General features: G+C 39.0%; 1 protein-coding gene across 1 annotated transcript in view; it reads right to left on the reverse strand.

Annotated features, from left to right (window-relative positions):
- Positions 1 to 366: 366 nt before the first annotated feature.
- Positions 367 to 24,152, reverse strand: part of col9a1c (collagen, type IX, alpha 1c) — a 42,550-nt gene continuing 18,764 nt past the window's right edge. Inside the window, exons 9-37 of the mRNA XM_028461934.1 lie at positions 17,330 to 17,401; positions 16,506 to 16,550; positions 16,388 to 16,423; positions 15,293 to 15,316; positions 15,129 to 15,182; positions 12,032 to 12,103; positions 11,713 to 11,751; positions 11,550 to 11,606; positions 10,267 to 10,320; positions 10,106 to 10,159; positions 9,968 to 10,021; positions 9,837 to 9,890; positions 9,665 to 9,718; positions 9,530 to 9,583; positions 9,407 to 9,460; positions 7,981 to 8,034; positions 4,868 to 4,912; positions 4,658 to 4,711; positions 4,524 to 4,577; positions 4,369 to 4,422; positions 4,209 to 4,280; positions 4,075 to 4,110; positions 3,946 to 3,990; positions 3,829 to 3,861; positions 3,606 to 3,752; positions 1,588 to 1,642; positions 1,310 to 1,504; positions 1,049 to 1,135; positions 367 to 569 (exon numbers count right to left, since the gene is read on the reverse strand). Of these exons, the coding sequence (XP_028317735.1) occupies positions 367 to 569; positions 1,049 to 1,135; positions 1,310 to 1,504; positions 1,588 to 1,642; positions 3,606 to 3,752; positions 3,829 to 3,861; positions 3,946 to 3,990; positions 4,075 to 4,110; positions 4,209 to 4,280; positions 4,369 to 4,422; positions 4,524 to 4,577; positions 4,658 to 4,711; positions 4,868 to 4,912; positions 7,981 to 8,034; positions 9,407 to 9,460; positions 9,530 to 9,583; positions 9,665 to 9,718; positions 9,837 to 9,890; positions 9,968 to 10,021; positions 10,106 to 10,159; positions 10,267 to 10,320; positions 11,550 to 11,606; positions 11,713 to 11,751; positions 12,032 to 12,103; positions 15,129 to 15,182; positions 15,293 to 15,316; positions 16,388 to 16,423; positions 16,506 to 16,550; positions 17,330 to 17,401 (1,911 nt within the window). The remainder of the gene's footprint in view (positions 570 to 1,048; positions 1,136 to 1,309; positions 1,505 to 1,587; positions 1,643 to 3,605; positions 3,753 to 3,828; positions 3,862 to 3,945; positions 3,991 to 4,074; positions 4,111 to 4,208; positions 4,281 to 4,368; positions 4,423 to 4,523; positions 4,578 to 4,657; positions 4,712 to 4,867; positions 4,913 to 7,980; positions 8,035 to 9,406; positions 9,461 to 9,529; positions 9,584 to 9,664; positions 9,719 to 9,836; positions 9,891 to 9,967; positions 10,022 to 10,105; positions 10,160 to 10,266; positions 10,321 to 11,549; positions 11,607 to 11,712; positions 11,752 to 12,031; positions 12,104 to 15,128; positions 15,183 to 15,292; positions 15,317 to 16,387; positions 16,424 to 16,505; positions 16,551 to 17,329; positions 17,402 to 24,152) is intronic.

Raw genomic sequence — 24,152 nt, forward strand, 5'->3', positions numbered from 1 at the left:
ATCTGTTCGATGATCAGATTATAACCTATACAGGACTGTAATGATGATGGATCATAATGTACATGAGGACTTTAAAAAGGGCTTACTCAAATAAAAGTATACACATGTTGGGGCTTCAGAGTGATAATGGTTTGAGGCAGTTCTGAGGCCAGCAGGCCTGTCGTCAGATGGAATAAGCTCTAGGAGCAAATACACTGTCTCTGAGCACCACATTACAAGTTAACACATCTTTACAGTGCTCCACAGTTGTGCCTTGTTTCTTCAACTCATGGTTCTGAGAGAAGCTCTGAACATTGACAGAGCTTGTGGGAAAAACCCAAAAATGCGTTCACTGGCAGGATGAGATGTGGAGAACGTAGATGGAGCTCATTTGTGTTTGTAGCTGGCAGATTTCTTTCCACTGACCATGTAGAGCGGTGGGAGCCTGCCTATACATGTTGATGGGTCACAGAGGCCAGGTGGTCCGGGTGGCCCCCTCAGGCCAGCTCCTCCTGGAAGGCCGGGACTTCCTGTTTCACCACGCTCTCCATTTTTGCCATCCTTGCCGACACCTGGGGCTCCAGGTGCACCTGAAGAAAACACAAGTGGTAATAACATTTTTTTTTTTGGTAAACACAGCATCTGATTTTAATTTTTGTGAATCAAACTATGACCTGGATTAGGGTCTGTTAGAACTAAAGATTTAATGTCTGTAGGGTTTATCTATTTGTTGTACTCGTCCACCTTTGCAGCTCTAACAGCTTCAACTACAGTGGGATTTATGACTTTTGAAGAATTTTCACCATTCAGTATTCAATCTATAAGTAAAGACATGGAACAAAAAGGCTTGCCTTGCAATCTATTTTATACCAAAGTAGTTCTCAGGCTCAGGTCGAGATTTTTCACAATTTGTAAATTTGATCTCTAGTACAACACAGCTTCCGAAGAGTTCCTAATTTTAAACACTACTGCATTTCTAAGTGTTTGCTTTTTATCAGCTGAAGATTTGATAGAAGAGTGTGGCAGTACATTTTCCATTATCCATGTAACCTGCAGATCTGATTAATACCTGGTGCGCCTGGTTCTCCTGGATTTCCTTTAACTCCAACTCCGTCCTCGCCTTTGTCTCCCTTGTCCCCTTTTTCCCCACTGTCACCTGCAGAGTGGCCGGAAATCACACACACACAAACACACATTATATAAATATGTTCACACAGCAAGGCCAACTGTTTAGTCATTGGACTATTGTTAAAAATACAACAATTCATCATAGCATCCCAGTGTGACCATCAAGATAAGGTGTGATTAGTCAAAATAATACTGGACTCACCCTTCTTTCCTGGAATCCCTGGAAGTCCAAAGAAACCAGGATGTCCTTTTGGACCCGTTTGCCCTGGAGGACCTGCGATCCCTGCTGCTCCATCTACTCCAGGGGCTCCAGGAGGCCCTGCTGGCCCGGGAGTACCTGGAGCTCCAAGAGCTGCCGGCCTCTTCAAAAACTCTTTCATGAACTCTGCCAGTTGCTCTGAAACAAATGAAATGTTGAATGATGAAAAGTGACCCAAATAGAAACAAAACTAGTTAGAGTAAGAGTGTAAATAACTAAACCTTCAACAACCGCTGAGCACATCTCTCGAAGCTTCTCGTCACTTACTTTGGGGCCCTGTGAGATAGACAAGGCACACAGATAAGAGACAAAGAAAAAACAAAAGAAGAAGAGGAAAAAAGAAAACTAAGAACAGAACGGGAAAAGTGAATCACTTTGTAAACCACTGAGCTTGATCGAAAGGTGGTACAGTATTATACTGTAAACCCAGCTAAAGCCTTATGGCTCAAACATACTCGGGCAAACTCCCCACAGACTGTCTGCTCTCCTCAGAGCTTACATACTTGTTTATTAGCATTTATTAGCATGTAATTTAGATTTGGCGGTAAGGCTCTGTTCTGGAACCTTTCCTGCTATACCGCGCAGCTGCGTAGAAAGCCCAAAGCGAAGGAGCTCCCCCTTGCTCTTCCATGAGCTACATGGAAATGCAGAAGCACACGTGTTAGTTGACAACAAAAGACACTGTTTGATTAAACAGAAGAGGAGGAGCTGGGGTTGGGATGCGTTGCGAGGCGTTTGAGATGAAGCGTGCGGAAGTAGGCGTGTTGCAGTGGTTTAAATACAGTGCTGTGACCAACTCTAACCAATGGGAAGCATGGAACAATGTCAGTTGTCAACAGCTACTCTCGGCTGATGCTGGGCTAGCTCAACTTCTTTGCCTACCTGAAATGAACTTTAATTTACTATTAAAATCCCACAATTCTTAGCGCTTCCCTGTAGTCCTTTTTCTCCTGGGACGTGTTTTAAAGGTGTCGGTACTTTCGTAGCTACTCTGCCAGTATTTCCTCTAAGCTCGTGTTCATCTCTCCTGCTCTGTTTCACCAGGCGGTGAAATACAGGTTGGTGTTACATTTAATGCATGTTCATACAATGTCGAGCAGTGTTTTGTGTGACACCAACTACGCGAAGAAGTCTGCACGGTAGTAAAATCTGAACTTTGTAGTGAATTGGACTCCTCACGGACTCCGCTTTTGAGCCTATAGAGGGGCTCCTAAAAAAAGGTACATTAATGATTAGCTTTGAGCTTCTTCCTCTTAGCAGAGGATAACAATGTTTGCAGAACATACTACATTTCTAGTAGAAATACGAATCGGGTGGAAGTGAAACGGAACTGAAGAACACCACCAAATAAATACATTGACTTGTCAATAAAGTTTATCTTACCTTATCCATTTGTCTGGATAGGAGTGAGGCAAGACAAAGGTCAAGATGTAAAGCAAGAGATTGTAAAGTAGAAAGGATTTTAATAACTAAGCTTGCAACAAACAAAAGATATGAAGATGAATGTGCCAGGTGGCTTGAAAAAAGCCATATTAGAGGTGATGTGGGACAGAAGATATCTGGACTTAGAGTGAAGATTTATAAAGATCTACTAAGAGCAACCATGACGTTGGCTAGGAAACAATATCATGTTCAATAGGCTGGGGGCTGAAATGGAGGTAACCTAGATAAAGATCCTGAGGTTCTCTTTAAGTTGAGCAGTTGAGGAATGAGAAGCTAATTGCGACAGTTGTAAATATGCAGAGGTGCAGTAGGTATCGGATATAGTGTTACTGTCGAAGTAATCATAAAAGCTATGAAAAATGGAATCTCAAAATAAAGGCTTCAGAGGAGATCATGAATCCAGGATGGTCTACTGGACAAGGAAACATTGTTAACCAAATGCTACTTATCTTTCAAATGTAAGTGGTGAAATCAAAGCTCTGTGGTATTTCTCTGAACATTGAATGAATTCTTGAGTTATGTGTGTTTCTGCCATACAAGTGGCCTCAGGCTACTACAATCACTGGGTCTAAACTAACAATATTACCGAATTTGATTAATTCTACACAATGTCTGAATTCTGACAACATTCAACTTATTAATGTAAAATCGTCTGCTGAACAAAAAGAAAGCTTTTTTTTTAAGCTGCCGTAGACCTAACCCCTAGTTGTGTAAAAACGCTGAGCCTTTCATTGTTTGATAGAGACCATATTTGTGCGTCCTTTCTGTTCATCAGCTGCATGATTAGATCACTTACAGGTAAACCTCTGGGACCTGCTGCTCCAGGAAGCCCTGGTTCTCCATCAAGCCCTCGTGCTCCCATTGGACCCAACAAACCCTCATGTCCTGGTAGCCCGGGTCGGCCATCAATGCCTGAAGCTCCCCTCAGACCTGTTTCGCCTTGCTAATAGAAAAAAAAAAGAATTAGCGATAGCTACCTAATTAAGCTAACATTGTGGGATAAGAAGACATTTGAATACCTGTCCTCTGATACCAGGGACACCAGGAGGACCCTGAAACACACAAAATGATCAGTTGACCTTTTCAATAATTCTTTAACGTATCTTAGAATGTAAAGAACAAAAGCTAATGTCTACCTGGTCTCCCTTAATTCCAGGATCTCCTGCCATACCCGTGTTACCCTAATGAAAAATACCATAAATGGAGTTCATTGGGAGGACAATAACACATATTGTAATATGAATGTTATGATAAACAGCTCGTACTTCACTTCCTTTCGGTCCCTCTGGCCCAACCAGTCCCTAAACAACAACAACCATAAATGCTACATTAGCAGATTACACGGATCACACCAAATGCTTCTTATAAAAAGGGGAAAAGGACAATTTGTTAAGCAGACCTGATCTCCTTTGTGCCCTGTGTGTCCTTTCAGTCCATGAGGACCCATTTCACCTTTATCTCCTTTGTCACCCTAGAAATAGAAAGCAATCAGCTCAATATCCCAACATATTAAAAGCATTGTGATTGATTCTTGAATACTAAATGCTATAGTATCCCACCTGGATACCTTGTGGACCTGCAGGTCCTACTGGACCTTGTTTCCCAGTTTCACCCTTTAAATTAAAAGGACATCATATTAATTGAAGTATGACAATTCTGTAACAGAAGTTAGCAAGAGCAGTTTAAACTAATCTAAAAAATCAGCAGAACTTACTGTTCCTCCCTTATCACCTGGTTTTCCGTCCTCCCCATCTAGTCCCGGCTCGCCCTGCGTAGAAAGAAAAAACATTTTCAGCAGTGTGAAACTAAAATAATAGCTGACTATAAGGTGAATGAGTGGGATCTCACAGTTTTTCCAGGAAGTCCAACAGGCCCAATGGGACCCTCTGCGCCTATTTCACCCTAAAATGTTTAATTAAAAATGATGTTTAATAAAAATATGCAAACCTAGTTCTCCTTGAACCTCAAAAAGTTTTGCTGTTTTTTTTTCTGCTACATATGATATTTTGCAGTATGCTGCGAGGATAGGGATTCATAAATAGGGGAAATTTAAGATACCTTTTCACCAGGCGGGCCAACCACACCCTGCTTCCCTGGCAGCCCCTGTAAGAAAAAACACCAAAAATAACTATTTCATGGGCTCAGGTCTGTTTTAAGGGAAGGTACCGTAACTAATTCTTCCTTAATTCTGTCACTCACCCAAACATTGTCCCCTATGAGAGAAAATCCAAAAGTGGCACATTATCTAAAGCTGTAGCTTACCACTTCCTCTACAATAATGTCCTCTTCTCTTAAGAGCAATCTGGCTTTTTAATTTTGTTCTCTTTGTAATTTGTTGACATTTTATACAGCTGTTGATATTTTATTATGCAGTAATAATCCTAATTTTAATCAAATGTTGATATTGTGCAGCTGGTGGTTAACAGCAGTTCCTGCCTGGCATTTTTGTACCAGTCACTTTAAGCCATAACCGTAATTCTTTTATAAAGATTAGTGAAAAGAAAACTCAAGATAAATGTCTTTTATTGCCATTTTTAAATAAAATATTGAAATATGGTTGTTGGTTCACATCACTAATGACAGTCGGTTGCTAAAATGGTAGATACAGTATGATTTTTTCCATTTTCACATACTTTTGATGATGGAATGCATGAGTGATAACACACATTTTAAAGAATGTCAATTTGTAAAAAAATAAAAATAAAACAGTATTTAGTGCTTCCTGAATATATTTATTTCTATAGTTTTTTTTAATCATTTATAGTCCTCTGGGACCAAGACTGATCCTTGTATTTTCAGTTTGTGTTCTTTCTATCTTCATTTTGTGTATTTTGTTGTTGTCAGTCTGTTCTTTTCATAATTCAATATAATTTTTCTCTTATTTTTTGTGTTTTTGTTTTGTCTTCTTTTTTGTGTTTTTGTTTTGGGTGTTGTTGGTGTAATCTAAAGTATTCTATCTCAGTGTGTGTCTCATTTTGTATGTTTCTCTGCTATTTTTGTCTATTTTGTAGCGATCTTGTGTATTTTTCTCTCATTTAGTGTGTCTTTGTTGTCGTTTTGTGCGTTGCTGGTAATAGTACATATTGTTCTCTCTTAGGGGGTACGCTACCAATCTAGATGACCTCTTATCGCGCTAACTTCTAGGATTTAATCAGTATGTGCTGTCTTACAAAGCTCGCTGAAGCTTAATCACTATGGCAGTTATTGCTGAACGGCTAACCTGGTCGCGACCAGATTTTTCTCTGGCTCGGATGTTAGCAAGTCCTAAAGCCCCGCCTCCTGACCAATCAGATCTCTTAGAAAACGGTCCTGCTTATTGATAGAAGATCCTGGTTGGTGCAGATCTGACGGCTGCATTTAGGAAAGAAGATTATTAATTATAAATGCAATCCTTTTTTTTACCGATGACATAGTTTAGGAAAGATATAGATTTATATCTGATGGACTGATTTACAGTCAGCTGATGAAGCCTGTGTGTCGATCGTATGCGCGGACGGGTGAAATCATTCATTCATTCATTCGCTGACCGCCTCAGCAGGGACATACGACTGTTAAACAATGTGCTCTCATCTCTCATCTCAGTCTGTGTGATAAATAGGTGCACTTAAAAGAAAAACAATTGTGCTGTAATAAAGTTTAACTGCAGAGCGCTGTCTGTTTATCATCCAATGGATTAATATAATAAATAATCTCACGCTATTGCACATTCACAGTGTCAGCAGCTTCCTGCCTGAGTTCTCTCATTCCTGCCTTTTCTGTAACAACAGGATTGTCTTTGGTCTGAATTATGGATTTTATTTATCTATCATTTTAAACTTAAGCAACCTGGTTGGTACCAAGTTATGAAGTGGATCAGATCTGAGCGAGTATAAAAGCTCCGCCTCCTGCACTAATTCACTGTTGCTCTTCACTGTCATCATGGATTTACATTCATTATATTTGTTTAAGATCATAAGCTGTTCCTCCATTCATTGTAAAAACACTCAGTCTGCCAGTTCTCTCTACTGATTGGTCAGACGCTACAATCTCCACCCCTTTTATGTGCACGTGCACGTGGCGAGGCTGTAAACACGTGGTTTAAATTAGCGTGTTGTGATCATAGGTGATCGACGTTCGTAAGACAGCTCCTGTCTGACAGGGAATGTTTGGTTTGTTAAAGCCAGCTAACAAAGATTAAGCCGATCAGGATTCATAACATAGTGTGTATGTTTTTGGTGTCATTTTGTGTAAATTGTTGTTGTTTGTCTGTTGGTTTTGTTATTCAGCATAACTTCTCTTATTTTGTGAGTTTTTGTTGTCGTTTTGTGAGTCGCTGGTAATATTCAGTGTGATTATCATTTTTAACTGCAAACCTTTACTCAATTGATAATGGCTCTTTATTGCGCTCGTGCACACAAGTAACCCAAGCTTTACAAAGTTGATTGATCCACTTCATACCAGCTGTAATGAATGGGATACCCAGAGTTTCCCACCGTGGGGTATGTTGAACCTCTTTTCTAGAATACAGCTCTGATTTACTTAGGAATAACATCATAACGTCCAAAGAACTCGATGACACCTAACTAAACACTTTAAAATAAATATTGACTTTCTATTGGAGTGGAAAGACTAAATATTAGTTTGATATGATGACAGCATTATGTAAACGCTGATTGGCTGAAGTCAACAAAAAGGCAATGCACACATATAGAGGAACATTACAGGTTTCTATCAAAGACTCCAAAGACAAGTTTTACTCAAATTAGTCACAGTTATTATTTATTTCGATTGAGTTTGTGAGTGCGGATAATATTTTATTAAGGATTGGTTATTTTGTCTCTAATATCCTTTACTCTGATTCTCATTTTTTATACATGCCAACTTTATGGGACCAAATAATCCCCAATATATTCAATCTATTCACTGAGTCAGGTATTAGGTGTTCATGTTTAGTGAGTACATTTATTCATAGCTTTGTCTCAGACACTGCTCACAAAGAAAAAAAAATGTTTGTGTTCAGTAACTTCATATAAAAAAATAAAGCACTACATACGTACAGTATGGAGTGACTGTGTTTTCTGTGATGTCTTGGATTATCCCACCTTTCATACCATGCAAATGGCAGTGTGACATTAAAGTCTATAAAAAATATATTGTGTAAAGTCAGGAAATAAAAACAAAGTTCAACTTACTGGAATACCCACGATTCCCCTGATACCAACTCCTCCAGGAGTGCCAGCCTCCCCCTGTAAAGTGAGAACTAAGTTTATACCAACAGACATGATGAATCAATAGAACTATGTCAAACTATGGCAGCAACACTACTCAAGAAGTAGCAAAAGTTTATATTGTGGTATATAAAGTAGTCTGAACTTTGCTGAAATTATTTATCATCTTCTCAAGATCCAAAGTTCAAAATAACCCTAAAGTAATATTATGCAATGAGTAGAAAAATAACACTGTTGTATAAAGAGGCAACGCTGCTGTCTTTCCAATAGTTGGTATTTATTCATGACTTTTTGGCACACAAATAACACTATGCAGGGTTCTCATCAGCGCTGTTGAGCGTAATGGGCCCCCTACTTTGTGATTTTGACCCCTTAAGGAGTAATGTCGCCCCCTAGGGTACGTTTTCAGCAGCGTGGGGAGATTTTCTGTTGTTTTTTTCTCCTTTTTTTAAAAAATCGGTACTGTCATAATAATTATTGCACACTTGGACACAATAGACACTTCCAGGCGTGCAAGGGTTGTTTTAATTCTCTTTTTAATCTGCATAGCTGTGAAACACATGAATCAGCCACACAGTCTATTTAATACAGACGATTTGCTCGGATGCTCCCGTCTTCACCTGAGGACCCCTGCCGCCACCTAGCTGCCCCCGATGCTGCCTGTGTGCATCCTTTGCTTGGTAACCGTAATCTTCGTCCATTATAAACAGTGTGCAGTGGCACATTAAGCTGCTCATCATGTTTATAACTTGCAACGGATCATTCTATACATGCGACGCACGGATGTGAACACCATCAGGTTGAAACGTGTTTGGGCTAAAGAGACATCGGCTTCATTTGCGGCTTGGCCCGTGTTCTCTGGGGTTAGGTGTTCTTTTTAATAAAATGTTATTTCTTGTCTCTACAGTGTTTGTGAGTATTAATTAGTGGAGGACCTATACTAAGCATGAGTAACTCTCTAACTACATTCATCATAATTTTCACCGATTCAACAAATAACCTTTAGCTTTAAAGTGAGGCTGGAACAAAGATTGAAAAAAAAAATTACAACCAAAAAAAAAAACTAATTAAGCTTTACTTTACTATAAATTTCAAAATTTTCCGCGCCGGTGGTGCTCGCTCACTCACAAACCGCACGATCCCTCTATGCAGTGAAACATTAGTGGTGAGGACCCATGTTAAATCGATCTATCACCATTAGGTGCGGACTCATTTATTTTTAACGTAAACAAGTTGACTCGTGCGTGTGTGGGCTTTGGCCACGCTGCAGGTGACAGTGGGGAGTTGGAGTTAAGGAACATTGTCTACAAAAAAACATTTTACACAGAGAAAGGGTTTCATACAAAAGTGTACACCATCAATGAAGGATGAGGTTTTTTCATACACACACCTTGACACCTTCAGCTCCTGGAAGTCCATCCAAGCCATCTGCACCAGGCTCACCCTGTAGGGTCACAACACATAACAGTTCATTCATCCATCCATGAATCAAAACAAGGCCCAGCATACTCACAACTTCTCCTTTTTCTCCTTGGGAACCCTTCTCTCCTTCAGGTCCTACAGCACCCTAATAAGGACCATTTAAAATGTAAATCTGCTCCCTAAAGTCTTGATCAAACATGAGCACAAAGGGTAGAATGTGGCTTACATCATCGCCTTTAGGTCCCTCCAAACCTTGACGTCCTCGAACTCCCTCCACTCCCTGACAATGAGACCAAGAGGGATTTGTTACGCTGTGATTTTTTGACCCATATAGAAAAAAAAAAAAAAACATCAGCAAAATGTATGCAACCAAACCCTGAGGTGTTAAAACATCTTACAGGAGCTCCAGGAGGGCCAGTGGGTCCAGGAACTCCATTAAATCCAGGAGGACCCTGTATAAAAGTAGCAGTCAGTTGCCATCAATACATATTAAAATATGATGATCTTTGTCACCACTGCCAACACATACTCTGTCTCCTTTCTCTCCATGAGTTCCAGGGAGTCCAATGGGTCCTCTTTGGCCCTGAAACAAAATACAAAATAAAATAATTCCTTCTTTAAAAAATAAAATAAATTCATGCAGGGATTAAAAAATATGCTTCCCCACATCATCTCCAATGTGACCTTGTGGACCCTGAGGTCCCGCGTCTCCTGGATCTCCCTATGGTCAAAACAGACTTTGAATAAAGAAAAGATCTTTTGAATGGATGGTATACTTCATTTTTTGAGTATATAGTAAAGAGTTGGCCCAAATCAGGTTTTAAATACCTTCTCTCCAGGCAATCCATCTTTTCCAGGTTCTCCTGCAAGGCCTTTATGTCCCTGAAAGCAACACACTTACAATTACTTAACTTGAATCCGCAAATTTGGTTAAAACAAGAGATTTATCACAGTACACAATTATATACAATTACATCTTAAAAAACTTCCCTCAGTAAGGTGTTTTTTTTTTTTTTTTTTTTTTTAAATCAGATGGTCAACTATCTGCAAAACATAATCTATTGCAAAATATTACTGTGGGTGGAAGTATTGCACTTGATTTGCACTGGTTTTCGAAAATTAAGAAAAAAAAAAAATAGATACAAGTAAAGCATTGTTAGTAAAAGACTATAGGAACAAGTCGAATGGAATGCAATCGATAGAAATAAATTATTGAATTGAGGAACAGTGACGTTTGTTGGAGGCAGAGCAATAGCTTAAAAACGCTAGCTTACACTAATCAACATAAGGGTAGAGAAGAAAGAGCTAAACTGTTTTTTTTATTATTATTATCTTCATTTTTTTAAAGCACATTTAGTATTCATAAAACTCCTAATTTCAAAATGGAAAAACATTTTCAATATTGCCTCTTTATGTTAGATATCATCACACTGTAAAGGGTGATCATATTGTCTTCACCCAGGGGTGGACTGGCCATCTGGCATATAGCATCCTGTCCTGTCTGCTATGTATTTATTTATTTATTTATTTAATCAGCGAGTGGAGGTAGACATGGTAACACAACAGGTGGCCAAAAATGGTCCAAAAGTGGTAAAAAAAAAAAAAAAAAAGTGGCAAGAAAAGGCGGGAAACTAAAATAGGCCAAAAGCAGTCAAGAGTGGCCAAAAAAATGGGCAAATAAAGAGGAACCAGTTGTTATGTAATGGCATAGGATAGCTTAAATCGGCAAAATGTGGCAAACAATAGTGAAAAAGGGCAAAAATGTGGACCAAAAAGAAGCAAAATGTTTGGGAAAAAGGAAACAAGTGTTATTTATTTGGCAAAAGGTAGTTTATTGGGATGAAAAGTGGCCAAAAAAATTAAATAAAGGGCAAAAATTGGAATAAAGAGTCAAAATAAACCTGCAAAAATGAACAAAAAATAGGGAGAAAAAGAAGGATATTTTTTGGCAAATGGTAGTTTTGAAAAGGGTCAAAAATGGCCACAGGAAAAAAGGTAAAAAGGGTTAAAGTTCCCCACTTTTAAGGTTTTCTGGGTGAATAATAATTAAAATTAATACAAAAAACCACCTACACATAGTATTTGGACAATAAAAAATAAAAAAAACTTACTTTCATCCCTGGTAGCCCAGCTAAGCCCCGAGGTCCAGCGGGACACGCTGCAGGACACTGGAACCACAATGAAACATTTTGGTTAAAAATAAAAATCCTGTTAACATTTGTTATGCATTTATAGAAATCAATTAGCAATGTGTAAGACAGAAGAACCACTCACAGCTTCCCCACTTCCCTCATTGCTGGCACCTGGCGGTCCCTAAAATACAGCAGAGTGACATCTAAAACCAGCGATGGGGTTTTAGATGTCTGCTTAGGCTCACCACCGCAGACAAGTCAAGGTGTGAGAAACAGTAGCATCACCCAGAAATGTCAGTTCAGAAACCAATAGTCAAGCGTTCATATAAGAAGAAACTGCCACCATGACAACTGTGTGTGCATATTAATAGTGGGTGGATAGTGATACAGTATTAGTGTTCAATGTATGCCATGCATCTCTGACTCAAGGACTATATAAAAGAGTTTGTCCACACACTTACCACAGGTCCTGGTGGACCAACAGGACCAGGAGGCCCAGCAGAACCAGGAGTCCCTCTGGGTCCAGGAGGACCCTGCAACACACAACGCAGTACATGGTTCCTTATAACATAAATATAAAATTATATGTATGAATATTTTTCTCATTTTATTCTTATTCTCTGGAGAGTCCCTGTGGACATACGTAAATGAGTGGTTTTAAAACCGACAACATCAATCATGCTCGTCCCAAGTTCACTTTAAGGCATGCTCATGTTATTTTTTTTATTTTACAAAACAGCTGTTTAGCAATAATATGCAATAATGATAATAATAAAACGCTTTTGTACCTGTTGAATTGTGTATAATAAATAAAAATATACATGGATGTGAAGAATGAGTGTTATTTAGGGAACGTCAGATTCTGTTTAGTTTTAGTTGTCTGTAGCCCTTGAGGTCCTCTTTTTGTTCTGTAATGCTGCGTTCACACCGAATGCGTCTTCTCAAAAAATGTCTCCATTTACTTCATATGCTAGTTTGAAATGAAGCCCCGCCCACCAGCAACACATCCAACTCGGTGAGTTTCACTGCCTGTTGAAGCGAGGAGCTGTGCTCCTTTTTCCCCTCTCATAAACATAAACCACCAGTGAAAAAAGCCGGTGTGATTAGTGGCTAATGCTATCCTAGCTCAGTGCTACAGACATAACTTTTACCTGCTACTACAACCTCCTCGCTGATTTTCCTCCACGCCAAATCTTTCCTAGTCCGGTCCTGGTTATAAAGGCCGTCAAACAGCTCCGGGTGGTCACACACAGCTTCTACTCCATGGTTGAATGATTGAACCGACCGGTGTTCGTGTTGACGGCCTGACGTCATCGTCAACAAAAACTCTGATTGGCTTTCGTCATGCAAAACAGTTGCAGTTCAATATTTTCAACTCTTGCAAATGTGCAAATATGACAAAAAATCGGGAGCGCGCTCGCACGCCCAACGCTGCACCGCCGCACAAGAAAGAATTTGCATCTGGGACGCATCGATCCATTGACTTTGTATGTTAGCTAGTCGCACAAACATTTTGTGACGCATTCGGTGTGAACGCAGCATAAGTTTTTAGTTGTTCTGTTTCGGTTCCATTTTATTTCTAGTTTCATGTGTTAACTCTTGTCTTTGTGTTCCCAGGTCTTCCTGCTTATGTCTCCTCCTCCCAGTGATGTCAGTGTGTTTGGGTTGTGACTGATTAGCTGCCTCATGTTTTACACCCAGGTGTGGCTCGTCACCAATCAAGCCTCCCTCACTATTTAGCTGAGTGTTTGGATATTGCTGGTTCATTGTTAATGTTACCCTCGTGTGCCTACAGTGTTTTTGTACCCTGCTTTCCTTCTGCCTTTTTGGGATTCAAGTTTTTGTAAGTTTTTTTGACCATTTAAATGGACTCTTATTTTGAACCGTACGGCTGCCTGATTCTGTCTCTGCTCTTGGGTCCTCGTCCACAACGCTGACACGTGACAGAACTGTGGATGAGGGTGGCCTGATTGGGAACGGGCCACACCTGGATGTAAAACATGAGGTAGCTAATCGCTCACAACCCAAACACAATGACATCACTGGGAGGAGGAGACATAAGCAGGAAGACCTGGGAAACACAAAGACAAGAGTTAACACATGAAACTAGAGTAGAAACTAAACAGAACTAAGGGCCTATGTTGTGAATCTAGATTGGATTCATCTTTGTTAGCTGGCTTTAACTAACCAAACATTCCCTGTCAGACAGGAGATGTCTTACGAACGTCGATCACCTATGATCACAACACGCTAATTTAAGCCACGTGTTTACAGCCTCGCCACGTGCACATAAAAGGGGTGGAGATTGTAGCGTCTGACCAATCAGTGGAGAGAACTGGCAGACTGAGTGTTTTTACAATGAATGGAGGAACAGCTTATGATCTTAAACAAATATAATGAATGTAAATCCATGATGACAGTGAAGAGCAACAGTGAATTAGTGCAGGAGGCGGAGCTTTTATACTCGCTCAGATCTGATCCACTTCATAAGTTGGTACCGACCAGGTTGCTTAAGTTTAAAATGATGAATAAATAAAATCCATAATTCAGACCAAAGACAATCCTGTTGTTACAGAAAAGGCAGGAATGAGAGAACTCAGGCAGGAAGCTGCTGACACTGTGAATGTGCAATAGCGTGAGATTATTTATTATATTAATCCATTGGATGATAAACGGACAGCGCTCTGCAGTTAAACTTTATTACAGCACATACGTGTTTCTATTCAGGTAGACCTCTATAACACACACTGGGATGAGAGTACTATGTTCCTGCTGATAATGTCAGCCCCAGCGTAGGAATGAATGAATGAATGAATGAATGAATGAATGAATTATTTAATTAATGAGTTCAGCCGTCTGCGCGCATGGGTCGACACACAGGCTTCATCAACTGACTGTAAATCAGTCCATCAGATATAAATCTATATCTTTCCTAAAGCAAAGGATTGCATTTATCATTAATAATCTTCTTTCTTAAACTCAGCTGTTAGATTTGCACCAACCAGGATCATCTAACAATGGTCACAACATTTTCTAAGAGATCTGCTTGGTCAGGAGGCAAGGCTTTAGGACTCACTAACATCCAAGCAAGAGCAAAACTTAGTCGCAACCAAGTTAGCCGTTCAGCATTATTTACCATAGTGATTTGTAGGACATTACACACTGATTAAATCCCAGAAGTTAGCATGATAAGAGGTCATTTAAATTGGTAGCATACCCTAACAGAACAAAAAAGAGGACAACAAGGGCTACAAACAACTAAAACTAATGAGAACCTAACAGGGAGGCAAAAGGGGAAGGAATACGGCTTATTTTACCTGAGATGACTTTTTTTGGACATGCTTTATTATCAAAACAATTCTGTTTACACTCATTCTGTTTCCTTGAAGAGATGTACAACACCCTAAAATATATGCAGATATATTTGTTAGTGACAAAACTATGTTTGCCTTGATGCAGTAATCATAAATATGAAACATGGCTCATCTTCCCCCAGTCTCCCCTATGTGATCCACCTTTTAAGAAAATGCTTTTGACTGAAGCTAACAGCAAGCTAACCTCAGGTCCAATGTTTCCTTCATCTCCTGGGATTCCGGCTTTTCCTGGAGGTCCCTGTCAAACACACACCGACAATTAAAACAACAAGGAGAATGGCAGTTCATGTGTTGGTGGATTAATATTCATTTTGCAAACAGGGAAGAATCAAACGGTAGCGAACGTACGGCGGGTCCTTCACTCGCTGGGCCCTGCCAATAATCAAGAAAAGAAGGAAAAAGAAGGATGAAGATTGACATCCACAGTCAGTGACAAGTTTATCATTGTTTAAGGATGTTTGTTCTGTTAGGATTTAGGTTGTGGATAAATACATCATTGTCAGTATTGCTTTTCTGATGCACATCCTTCATTTGATGTAGATCAGGTGACTATATGGAAGTAAGATTGAGATCAAATAAGCTTGTGTGTATTTTCATGATGAGGATAGTCAGCAGAAAATGATCATAAAGGGATGAATGTGGTCAGGTTCAACCAGGGGTCACCAACCTCTCTAAAACTGAGCTACTTCATAGAGCTACCAGTTAGAAAAGCACTTATATATATGTATATATGCTAAATGTTCATGGTTTCACTTTAATTAGAGGCTAAGATAATAAGAAAGGCTAGCGGTAACTTAAAAAAGTAGGAAATGTTTAAGTTTAAACATGTTTTATTTCTCCCAATTTATGAAATTGTTTCATTTTTATTACGTTTCATAGAAAATTATCATCTTCCCTTTTTTACAAGCTACTAATAAAAAACCTTTATCTAATTGTATAACGTAACATTTGTAAAATGTAATAATTGTCATATTTTACAAAATTACACTTTGCGTTTAAAAAACAAAAAAAATCTACCACAACCCACACACCAAATCTGCAGCACTAAAAACATTGCTCACAATGTTTTAGTGACAATAAACATTTAAAGATGAAAATTTAATATGAAAACATTCTCAGGTGCAGCAGTATTTATTTAACTCTACTAATTAGGCTACCGTTTACATCTGTTGACTCACCTAAGGGTCAAAGGGTGCAAAGAGAATATCTCATGTCTCTCATCACTACATCACCAGCAACAACCACAACTGTTCATACATGACAAGGTATTATGGATCTATTCCTCTGTGTATTTTACAGAAAAAGTCATTTTGGTCCCAACTTTAGTGACGTGCGGTGACTGGGTTCATGAGTCATGAGGAGTTAGTAATACTGGTACCTAAAACAATTTCCATTGAGTCTAGAATTTTTATTCATTGGCCATTGTTTGATTGTACAACTTACAGGAGGTCCTGCTGGGCCAGGAAAGCCAGGAAGCCCCTGTAGACATAAAATAGGAGTTTAAGAGAAAAAATAAAAATAAAAAAATCATCTTGGAAAAAATAAATAAATAAATGTTTACTCTTTCTCCAACAGGTCCTCTGGGACCCATTATACCAGGAGAACCCTGCAGACAGAAAACAGAGCGTCAAAACAATGAAACGTCTTTTGATCACACACACATTCTATATTCCACACACACTTTTGCAGCCTTTAGTAAAATAGCATACAGACAGGTACAATCTAGAGCAGGATGTGTAACTCTATCACAGCCAGGGCCACACAAATGTGATTCTATCTGATCCGAGGGCCATATTATCAACACTCATTTCAGCATTTAGAATAATGACCAAGCAGAGAATTAATACAGGGTGGTTTTGTGGTTTTGATGTTCTTTCAGTTTTTTGTGATTTTGTGTGTTTTAGGGGTCAAATGTGTGTTTTTGTTATTTTTTTCTGTTCTAGTTTTAATTTTGTGTATTTTTCTGTCATTTTCTGCATTTTTGTTGTCTATTTGTGCATTTTTGGGGTCACTTAATGTATTTTTGTTGTTGTTTTCTGTATTTTTCTAGATTTATTTTGTCTTTGTAAGGTGTTGTTTTGTGTTTTTGTAGTAATTTTTTTTTTTTGTTTAAGTGGTTGTTGTGTCTGTCTTTGTAGTCATTTTATGTTGTATGAGTCATTTTGTGTATTTTAGGATTTTTTTCTGCACAATTTGTGCATTTTGGGAGTTATTTTGTGTATGATGTTGGGCTTCATATTCCTTCCAACTCTTTGAACTAAAATTTTGGGGATTTGCTTTTGGGGACGCAAAAAAAAAAAATTGACTGCGGGCCACAAGCGGCCCCCGGGCCACCAGTTGCGAATGTCTGAACTAGATGTGTGTTATCATTGGGATGTTTCATACAGCAGGTCCTGGAAGCCCCGACAACCCTCTCTGTCCAGGAAGACCGACCTCTCCCTGCTCCCCTTTGCTGCCCTGCAGAAACAGACACCAGAAGAATAAAACAGCTTTATCTCCTTCTTGCATCTTTCTACGTTGTTGCTAAGATACACAGGAGGCAGAACCAGTGAACATTTATTAAATGAACGACCAGCAACCCTCGATAATTCTTAGATCCACCGGGAGACAAGCTTGTGTAAAGATATTGGAGATAATGGAGGATCCTGGAGGAGGAAGCAGCAACACTAAATAAGTAATCAGTAAATGGATTAAGCAAGTCTACCACAGCTCTTTAGGTAGAATTAATCCTTGGGTGCACTTTTGTCTTGTATAGCGACAACATCATGTAATGAGAACTGGACTATTATTTCTGTTTAGGGACAGTTTATGAGTGTTTCTACACCTGGGTTATAAACACCTGGACTGACCATTGCAGTTTCACTTTGATTCACAGTGTAGTATTTTTACAATAAAACAAAGATAAAGAGGAATTAACTAAAGTTTTATAATAATCTTTTTGGAATATTAGTTACACAATTTTCAAAGATGGTTCCTCATAGATTAATAGATGAATCACTGTAGTATGTTAACTCACATTGTAACATGTTGGGCGTGCTTCAGGCATTACTACCAACCACATAAGCAAAATAGAAAAAGGTTCTCGTAAGTAAAGCATAAGAAGATCTATTTGATGTTTTGGACAAAAATCATGACAGATAAATGTGTTTAGAGAATCGGCCACAGCACCACGGGTTAATCCAGGCCCACCCAGGTGCTGTTCATCCAATAACAAGCTTTAAGTGAAAGGTTTTCAGCCAATCAGCGGTTTGCACCCCACATGTGGATTCTTAGTCCCGCCCACGGGAGGCATCGTCACCGGTGTGATGTACTGAGTTCACATTTTACTGAGATTGTATATGCGCATACATGCGTACTACTGAAAAATGATTTTTTGCTGAAAGAAATTAATTCATTTTTGTTTATTTTTGTTTTATTTGTTTATTGTATTATGTTAGGGTTAAGGGTTAATCTCAGTACAGAGGTAAACTCAGACCGTGACACCGGGAAGTCTTTGTACTCATGCTGCATTCAGTGTAACCCTAGAACTGCTCTGCTGCGTAACTGCAGCACACTCTTCAGTCCAGGAATCCTCAGCCACAAGGACTCGCTACTTCAAGTGTAATTGCGCAATATGTATATTTATATATTTATTTAACCATGAATAGATGCAATAATTATATGTGAAAAATTTTTTTTTTTGAAAGATATTTTAAAGGTGCTAGGATCAGGCTAAACGTGGTATCAACTGAAAAGTCTGGTCCTCCTGAGTCCCAAATATGTTCTTGGTTTTCAGGTAGAGTCCGAATTGCGCCCACTAGAGCCAAAATGCATAATTTTTGGCCCGTAAAAAAGTGTTTATTTTGTCAAAAATGTGGTGGCAGTGGACAGGTTTTATTGCCCTGAGTTTGAATATGTTCTCGGTTTTCAAATAGAGTCTGGAATGGGCCCCGGAAGGTCGGTGTTTTCCTCTGATAGGTGTAACCTCGGTCAATGGATGGAAATATGATTCGCCTCGAATATGGAGTATTTTATTTTGAAAATAATCTGGATGTTTTATTCTTTTTTTTTTTTTTGTGGATGTTTTATTTGGTCTATGCACTACTTCCTGTCCCCCATGAGCTTATTTTTGTCTAATTGCTGCAGTACAGCTCCGGCGTCTGGCAAAAATAAAAGGGCTGCGTATTTGCTGCAGAGGGCTCCAGCATGACTCAGCAGTTATGGATGCAGTGGAAATTGGGGATGACTTAGCTACGTTCACACTGCAGGAATTAATGCTCAAATTTGATTTTTTTGCCCCTATGCGACCTGTGTCTGATCTTTTCATGGCAGTCTGAACGACCAAAATTAGATTTTTTCAAATGCAACCCAGGTCACTTAGATGTGTAGTCCTAAATCCAATACGTATCTTTTTTTCATGCGACTGCAGTGTGAACGACCAGGTCACATTTATCCACGACCAAGGCGGATTTAATGGGCGTTTGATACATTGACGTCATTATTAACAGCTGGAGCGCAGCATAGCTGCAGGATGTGCGCTGATTACCATGGACCAATGAGGGACAGGCTTTAAGCATCCACAACCTACAATCCCTTTTCTGCACAACATGGATTGTCCTTATGTTTGATAGGTGGATGATATAAATAGATTGCATGTCTGTTGCGTGCACTGTGTGTGTTTGACGTGCGTTAAATACCCCGTGTGCTGATCTGTTCTGTTGACATTAACAGTTGTTTATTAATAGAAGCAGGCTAACCACTAAAACAAACATAAATATGTCATTTGTATGAGGAAAAAATAGCTTTTAACTGTCGGTTTCAGGGTGAACAACGATATAAATACCTAATGTCTGACGGACCTACAGGTTTCACTTTTGCTCTGTCGGGTTCTGGTCAAATCTCACTCTCGTTCAGTTGACGCGTATGAGTTCAATGAGGGATCAATTCGCCTTGGCTGACAACAAGTCTGAAAGAGATTTATATTAATTTCACTGTTTACTTTTTGCGGAAACGTGGTCTCGGTCTCTAAGACCGAAATGCAGAGTTAGCGCATGGTTGCAGCGGCTTGCGGCTCACCATTTCAGCACCACATATATTCAGTACACACGCCAGATGCTTTTGGATATCGATGACCATTACCAGATATCTGTTTTGAGCGACTTTCACCACAATCATAACATCCCGGATGACATAGCGAGGCCGCCAGGCTCTCCGTGGATTGTTGTCGGGTCGAGGAGGCGGCGTAGACAGAGGAGGGAGAGGAAACAGAAGCAAGGCCACAGGTCCGGTGTTATGCTAAGGCTAAGGAAATAACCACAGAAGCCATCTCTATCGAGCCTGTATCTTTCCAATGCCAGATCCCAGGTGCATAAAACAAATGATTTGGTCCTACAGCTCTGGACTGAATCATAACATAACCTAACCGCTACAGCGGACATGAGCTCATCTGTGAACGGTCGCATTTACAGACCATGGAGTCGCTATTAGCTTACCAATAAACGGGAAGAGATTTGTCACCTTTATAATAAGTGCTGACTAGGCCACTGGGAGTGAGGCCCAAGGCCAAGGCAGGCTGACTTGATAATAATGTATCATGTTTTTCTGCAGTCAGTGCCTTCTCCGCGCCCTTCTCTCTCTTCTCTGTTCTAGGTGTTGTGAAGCTGAAGATATGATCTGTGGTTCACGGCTCAACTAGTCTGGGACACTCTGATGTTCTATCTCTCTATCCTGTTCTGTTGGTCCTTCTGTCCACTAACCCCAACCAGTCACAGCAGATGGCTGCCACCTCTGAACCTGGTTCTGCTGGAGATTTCTTCCTGTTAAAAGGGAGTTGTTTCTTCCCATTGTCGCTAAATGCTTGTTCATGTGGATCTTGTTGAGTTTTTTCTTTCTTATTATGAATTTTATATTTTGATAAGCGCATTGAGATGACTTTGTTGTAATTTGCGCTATACAAATAAAGTTGAACTCACTGGAAATTGCTATGTCCGTGAATGCTTTGTTCTGATTATCACAGAAACCTGGCTTCACCTGGAAATACTCAATGCCTGCGTGCAGCTAGCAGACCGCACTCTGCTCCGCTAGGACAGGACTAAGGACTCAGGTAAGAGCAGAGGAGGGGGGCTCTGTATTTATGTGCATGATAAATGATGTAACAACGGGACAATTATAAAAAGACACTGTTCCCCAAACGTCGAGTACATGTCTGTAAGATGCCAGCCTTTTTTTCTGCCGAAAGATCTAACTGTTGTGATCGTCACAGCTGTGTATTTTCCCCTCAATGCCAATGTAAACACAGCGCTCCCTCTCCTGCAGAACACACCGTAAATAAACAGCAGATTACTGAACTCAACTAAATTAAATAAACACTGTCTTTAAGAAAGATTCAACAAAGAAAAGAGTCACTGGTAAGAATAATTCAAAGACCAAATTTGAAAAAAGGAGATTTTTAAGAGGTTTTTAATTCTTCTCTATTGATTTGAATATGTATTTATTTATTTATTTATTTTTTAACGTTCATAATCAATATCATCATGAATCATGAATTAAAAGTCTTGTGTCCAGGGTACTGGGTTACGTAAACAAATAAGGGTATAGGTAAGATATGTTATGAATATTAATGTGCTTGTGTTAGATATATTATGAATTTTAATGTGCATTGATACAACTAAATATATTACCAAAACCAACTACAAGCAAACAACACAAAAATGATGTTAATCATGCTGATATGTTACAGTGCCAGTCAGACAGAATTCTACAGAGAACTACTAAGAGACCAAGCACCCATACTACTGTTATACTATAAGTTAGAACATTTTCAACTGGAAAGCGGTAACTTGATAATGATGCTCAATTATTTGTCTTCATTATCATGGAAATCAGACTAGGTGAGAAAATACAGAAACAAAAATAAAGAAACAAAATTTACACTATTATTTATAAATATAGCATCATTTTTGCTAAATTTTCATGCTCAGTTTGGTCAGTTTGGAGCTGCAAATCGTCCACACTGGAGTCTGATACAGTTCACATTTTAAATGGTCATGTGAACGGACAAAAAAAATTGAAATTGAGCATTAAGGCTTGCAGTGTAAACGTAGCCTTAGAACTCTGGTTTTATTGACCGGGGGTCGCCACCTGGAGTCGGAGCTCCTACACGGTAAAGTCCAACTTCCTCTAAAAACAATTTTTCTGACGTCGCATAACAGCGATGGCTCCCTGTAGAACCACATGTTGGTGGTAAAACAATGATTCGAAGCATTTTATTGCCAAAAAAATTTAGGAAATAATATACAATATTCACTATGTTCACAAATTACTTACTGCTGTTGTGGAACACAGTAATGCAGGCTTTATTTATGTTGCTGTTTTTTTTGTCTTTTCTGTCATGTTTTTAAAGCCTTACATGAATCACTTTTAATGCCTTGTTGCTGAAATATGCTACATAATGTTTCCTTGCTTTGTGGGGCTTATATAAAAATGCTATTCAGAAAAATCAAAGCTTTAATCACTTTAATCACTCAAACATTATTGCCTTTATACTAATTTCTCAGAATTTTCAAATGAGAAAGGCAGACTTCAGAGCAGAAAAGCGCTGAAACAGAGATGAAAGGAAATGTGTTATTTTTGTGGGGTTTTTTTTTTTTCTCTCTTTTTTGACTTATTTTAACAGGCCCATCCAGTTTTCTGGGGCCCCGCCCTCAATCATAATCCTGGTGCTGCTACAGGGGTGAATGTGAACGATATAAAAGCTTCCACTCAATAGCAGAGTTTTTAAGAAAATAAACCAGTAACAAATGAAAGCATAACCTGTGTTTGTTTATTGGAATTGTTTAACCAGCATTATGGCTGTTATATTGGTTCAGATCTTACCATTTATAACAATGTCATTAAGGTTAAAGACATTTTTATTCAACACTGCTTTTAATTAAAATGTCACACTATTTAATCTGATATTATCCTGTTTTATTGATTGATATTGTTTTACATGTTTTTATTTTTCCTCATTTTCAAATGTCATTTTTATGGTTTGCTAGTGCTACTGTGATGTTTGTTTGAATTGTCTTGTAAATGAAAGGTGCTATAGAAATAAACTTGACTTGACTTCCCACTTAAGTATTTGCCTTTTTTTAAATGTTTATTTTTAATGAATTGATATCAAATGACACATATTTATCGTTAGTTTTTTTTTTTTTTTAATTTCATAAGTTATGTTGTACTGCTGTTTCTATACTCTTATGTGGGATTAGGTAAAGGTGTGTACAACATGTGTGCACACACAGCTAACTGACCCAACAATGATTTCGGCACAAACCCTATGACTACAAGAGCCTGATTGACTAAGGTTCCAAATAAAAAGCGTTAAAATAATGTCCCATCCACATTAAAAAATAAATAAATAACGAAAAGTCAGATTTACAGTACAAACCTCTCTCCAGCACAACTTAACATAAATTACTCAACCATGACTTCATACTCACAAATTCTCTGAAGATATTGAATAAAGAAAGAACGTGTCCATTCGTGCGGTTGTCATACGGACAACCCCCAGTGCTATTGGCATGTTTACCAAAGTACACGTTCGTAGCGTCTTAGGGTTAGGGTTAGGTTATAACACCATATCGCAATAATTGTTAGGTCAACGGTTAGGGTTAGTCTTAGTAACGTGACCTAAACTGGTCAATGAGGGGCACTGCATACGGATAGAATGTCTGTATATTGATACGGAAACCATACGAATAGCCACTGCCATAAAGAAAATAGGGCTAGGTCAAAGGTTTTGGCCAATGCTCCGATAACACAATGTCACCTATATGAACCAGGAATGAAGGATGGAGTGATATTGAGGTAGAAGAAGATCTGGTTATGTTGTATCGGAGCTCCATGTAATAACTTTGTATCGATTCATCTGTTAATGTTAAATCACTTTCCTTGATGAAATACTGAGGGGCTCCAGCAGGGGGCAAACATCTCAGACATGCCTGTGTGTTCACAGCTGATGTATGTGTAAAAGCTGCTGTTGGAAGCCATGTGGTGAACATCAGGTGACCATCAAAGACACCCACCCATCACCCCCAGCCCAACCGAGCAGGCCTGCAGCGCAATGGGCGCAGCGCATTCGCCTTCTTGTATCAATACAATATGAAAAATAACAATAGTAACAAAAATGTCTGTAAAATGGGATGAATTAACAGTCAGCATTACAGTCTTCAATAATAGTTTTTCA

Source organism: Gouania willdenowi, chromosome 11 (genome assembly GCF_900634775.1).
Source record: "Gouania willdenowi chromosome 11, fGouWil2.1, whole genome shotgun sequence".
NCBI classification, from domain to species: Eukaryota; Metazoa; Chordata; class Actinopteri; order Blenniiformes; family Gobiesocidae; genus Gouania; species Gouania willdenowi.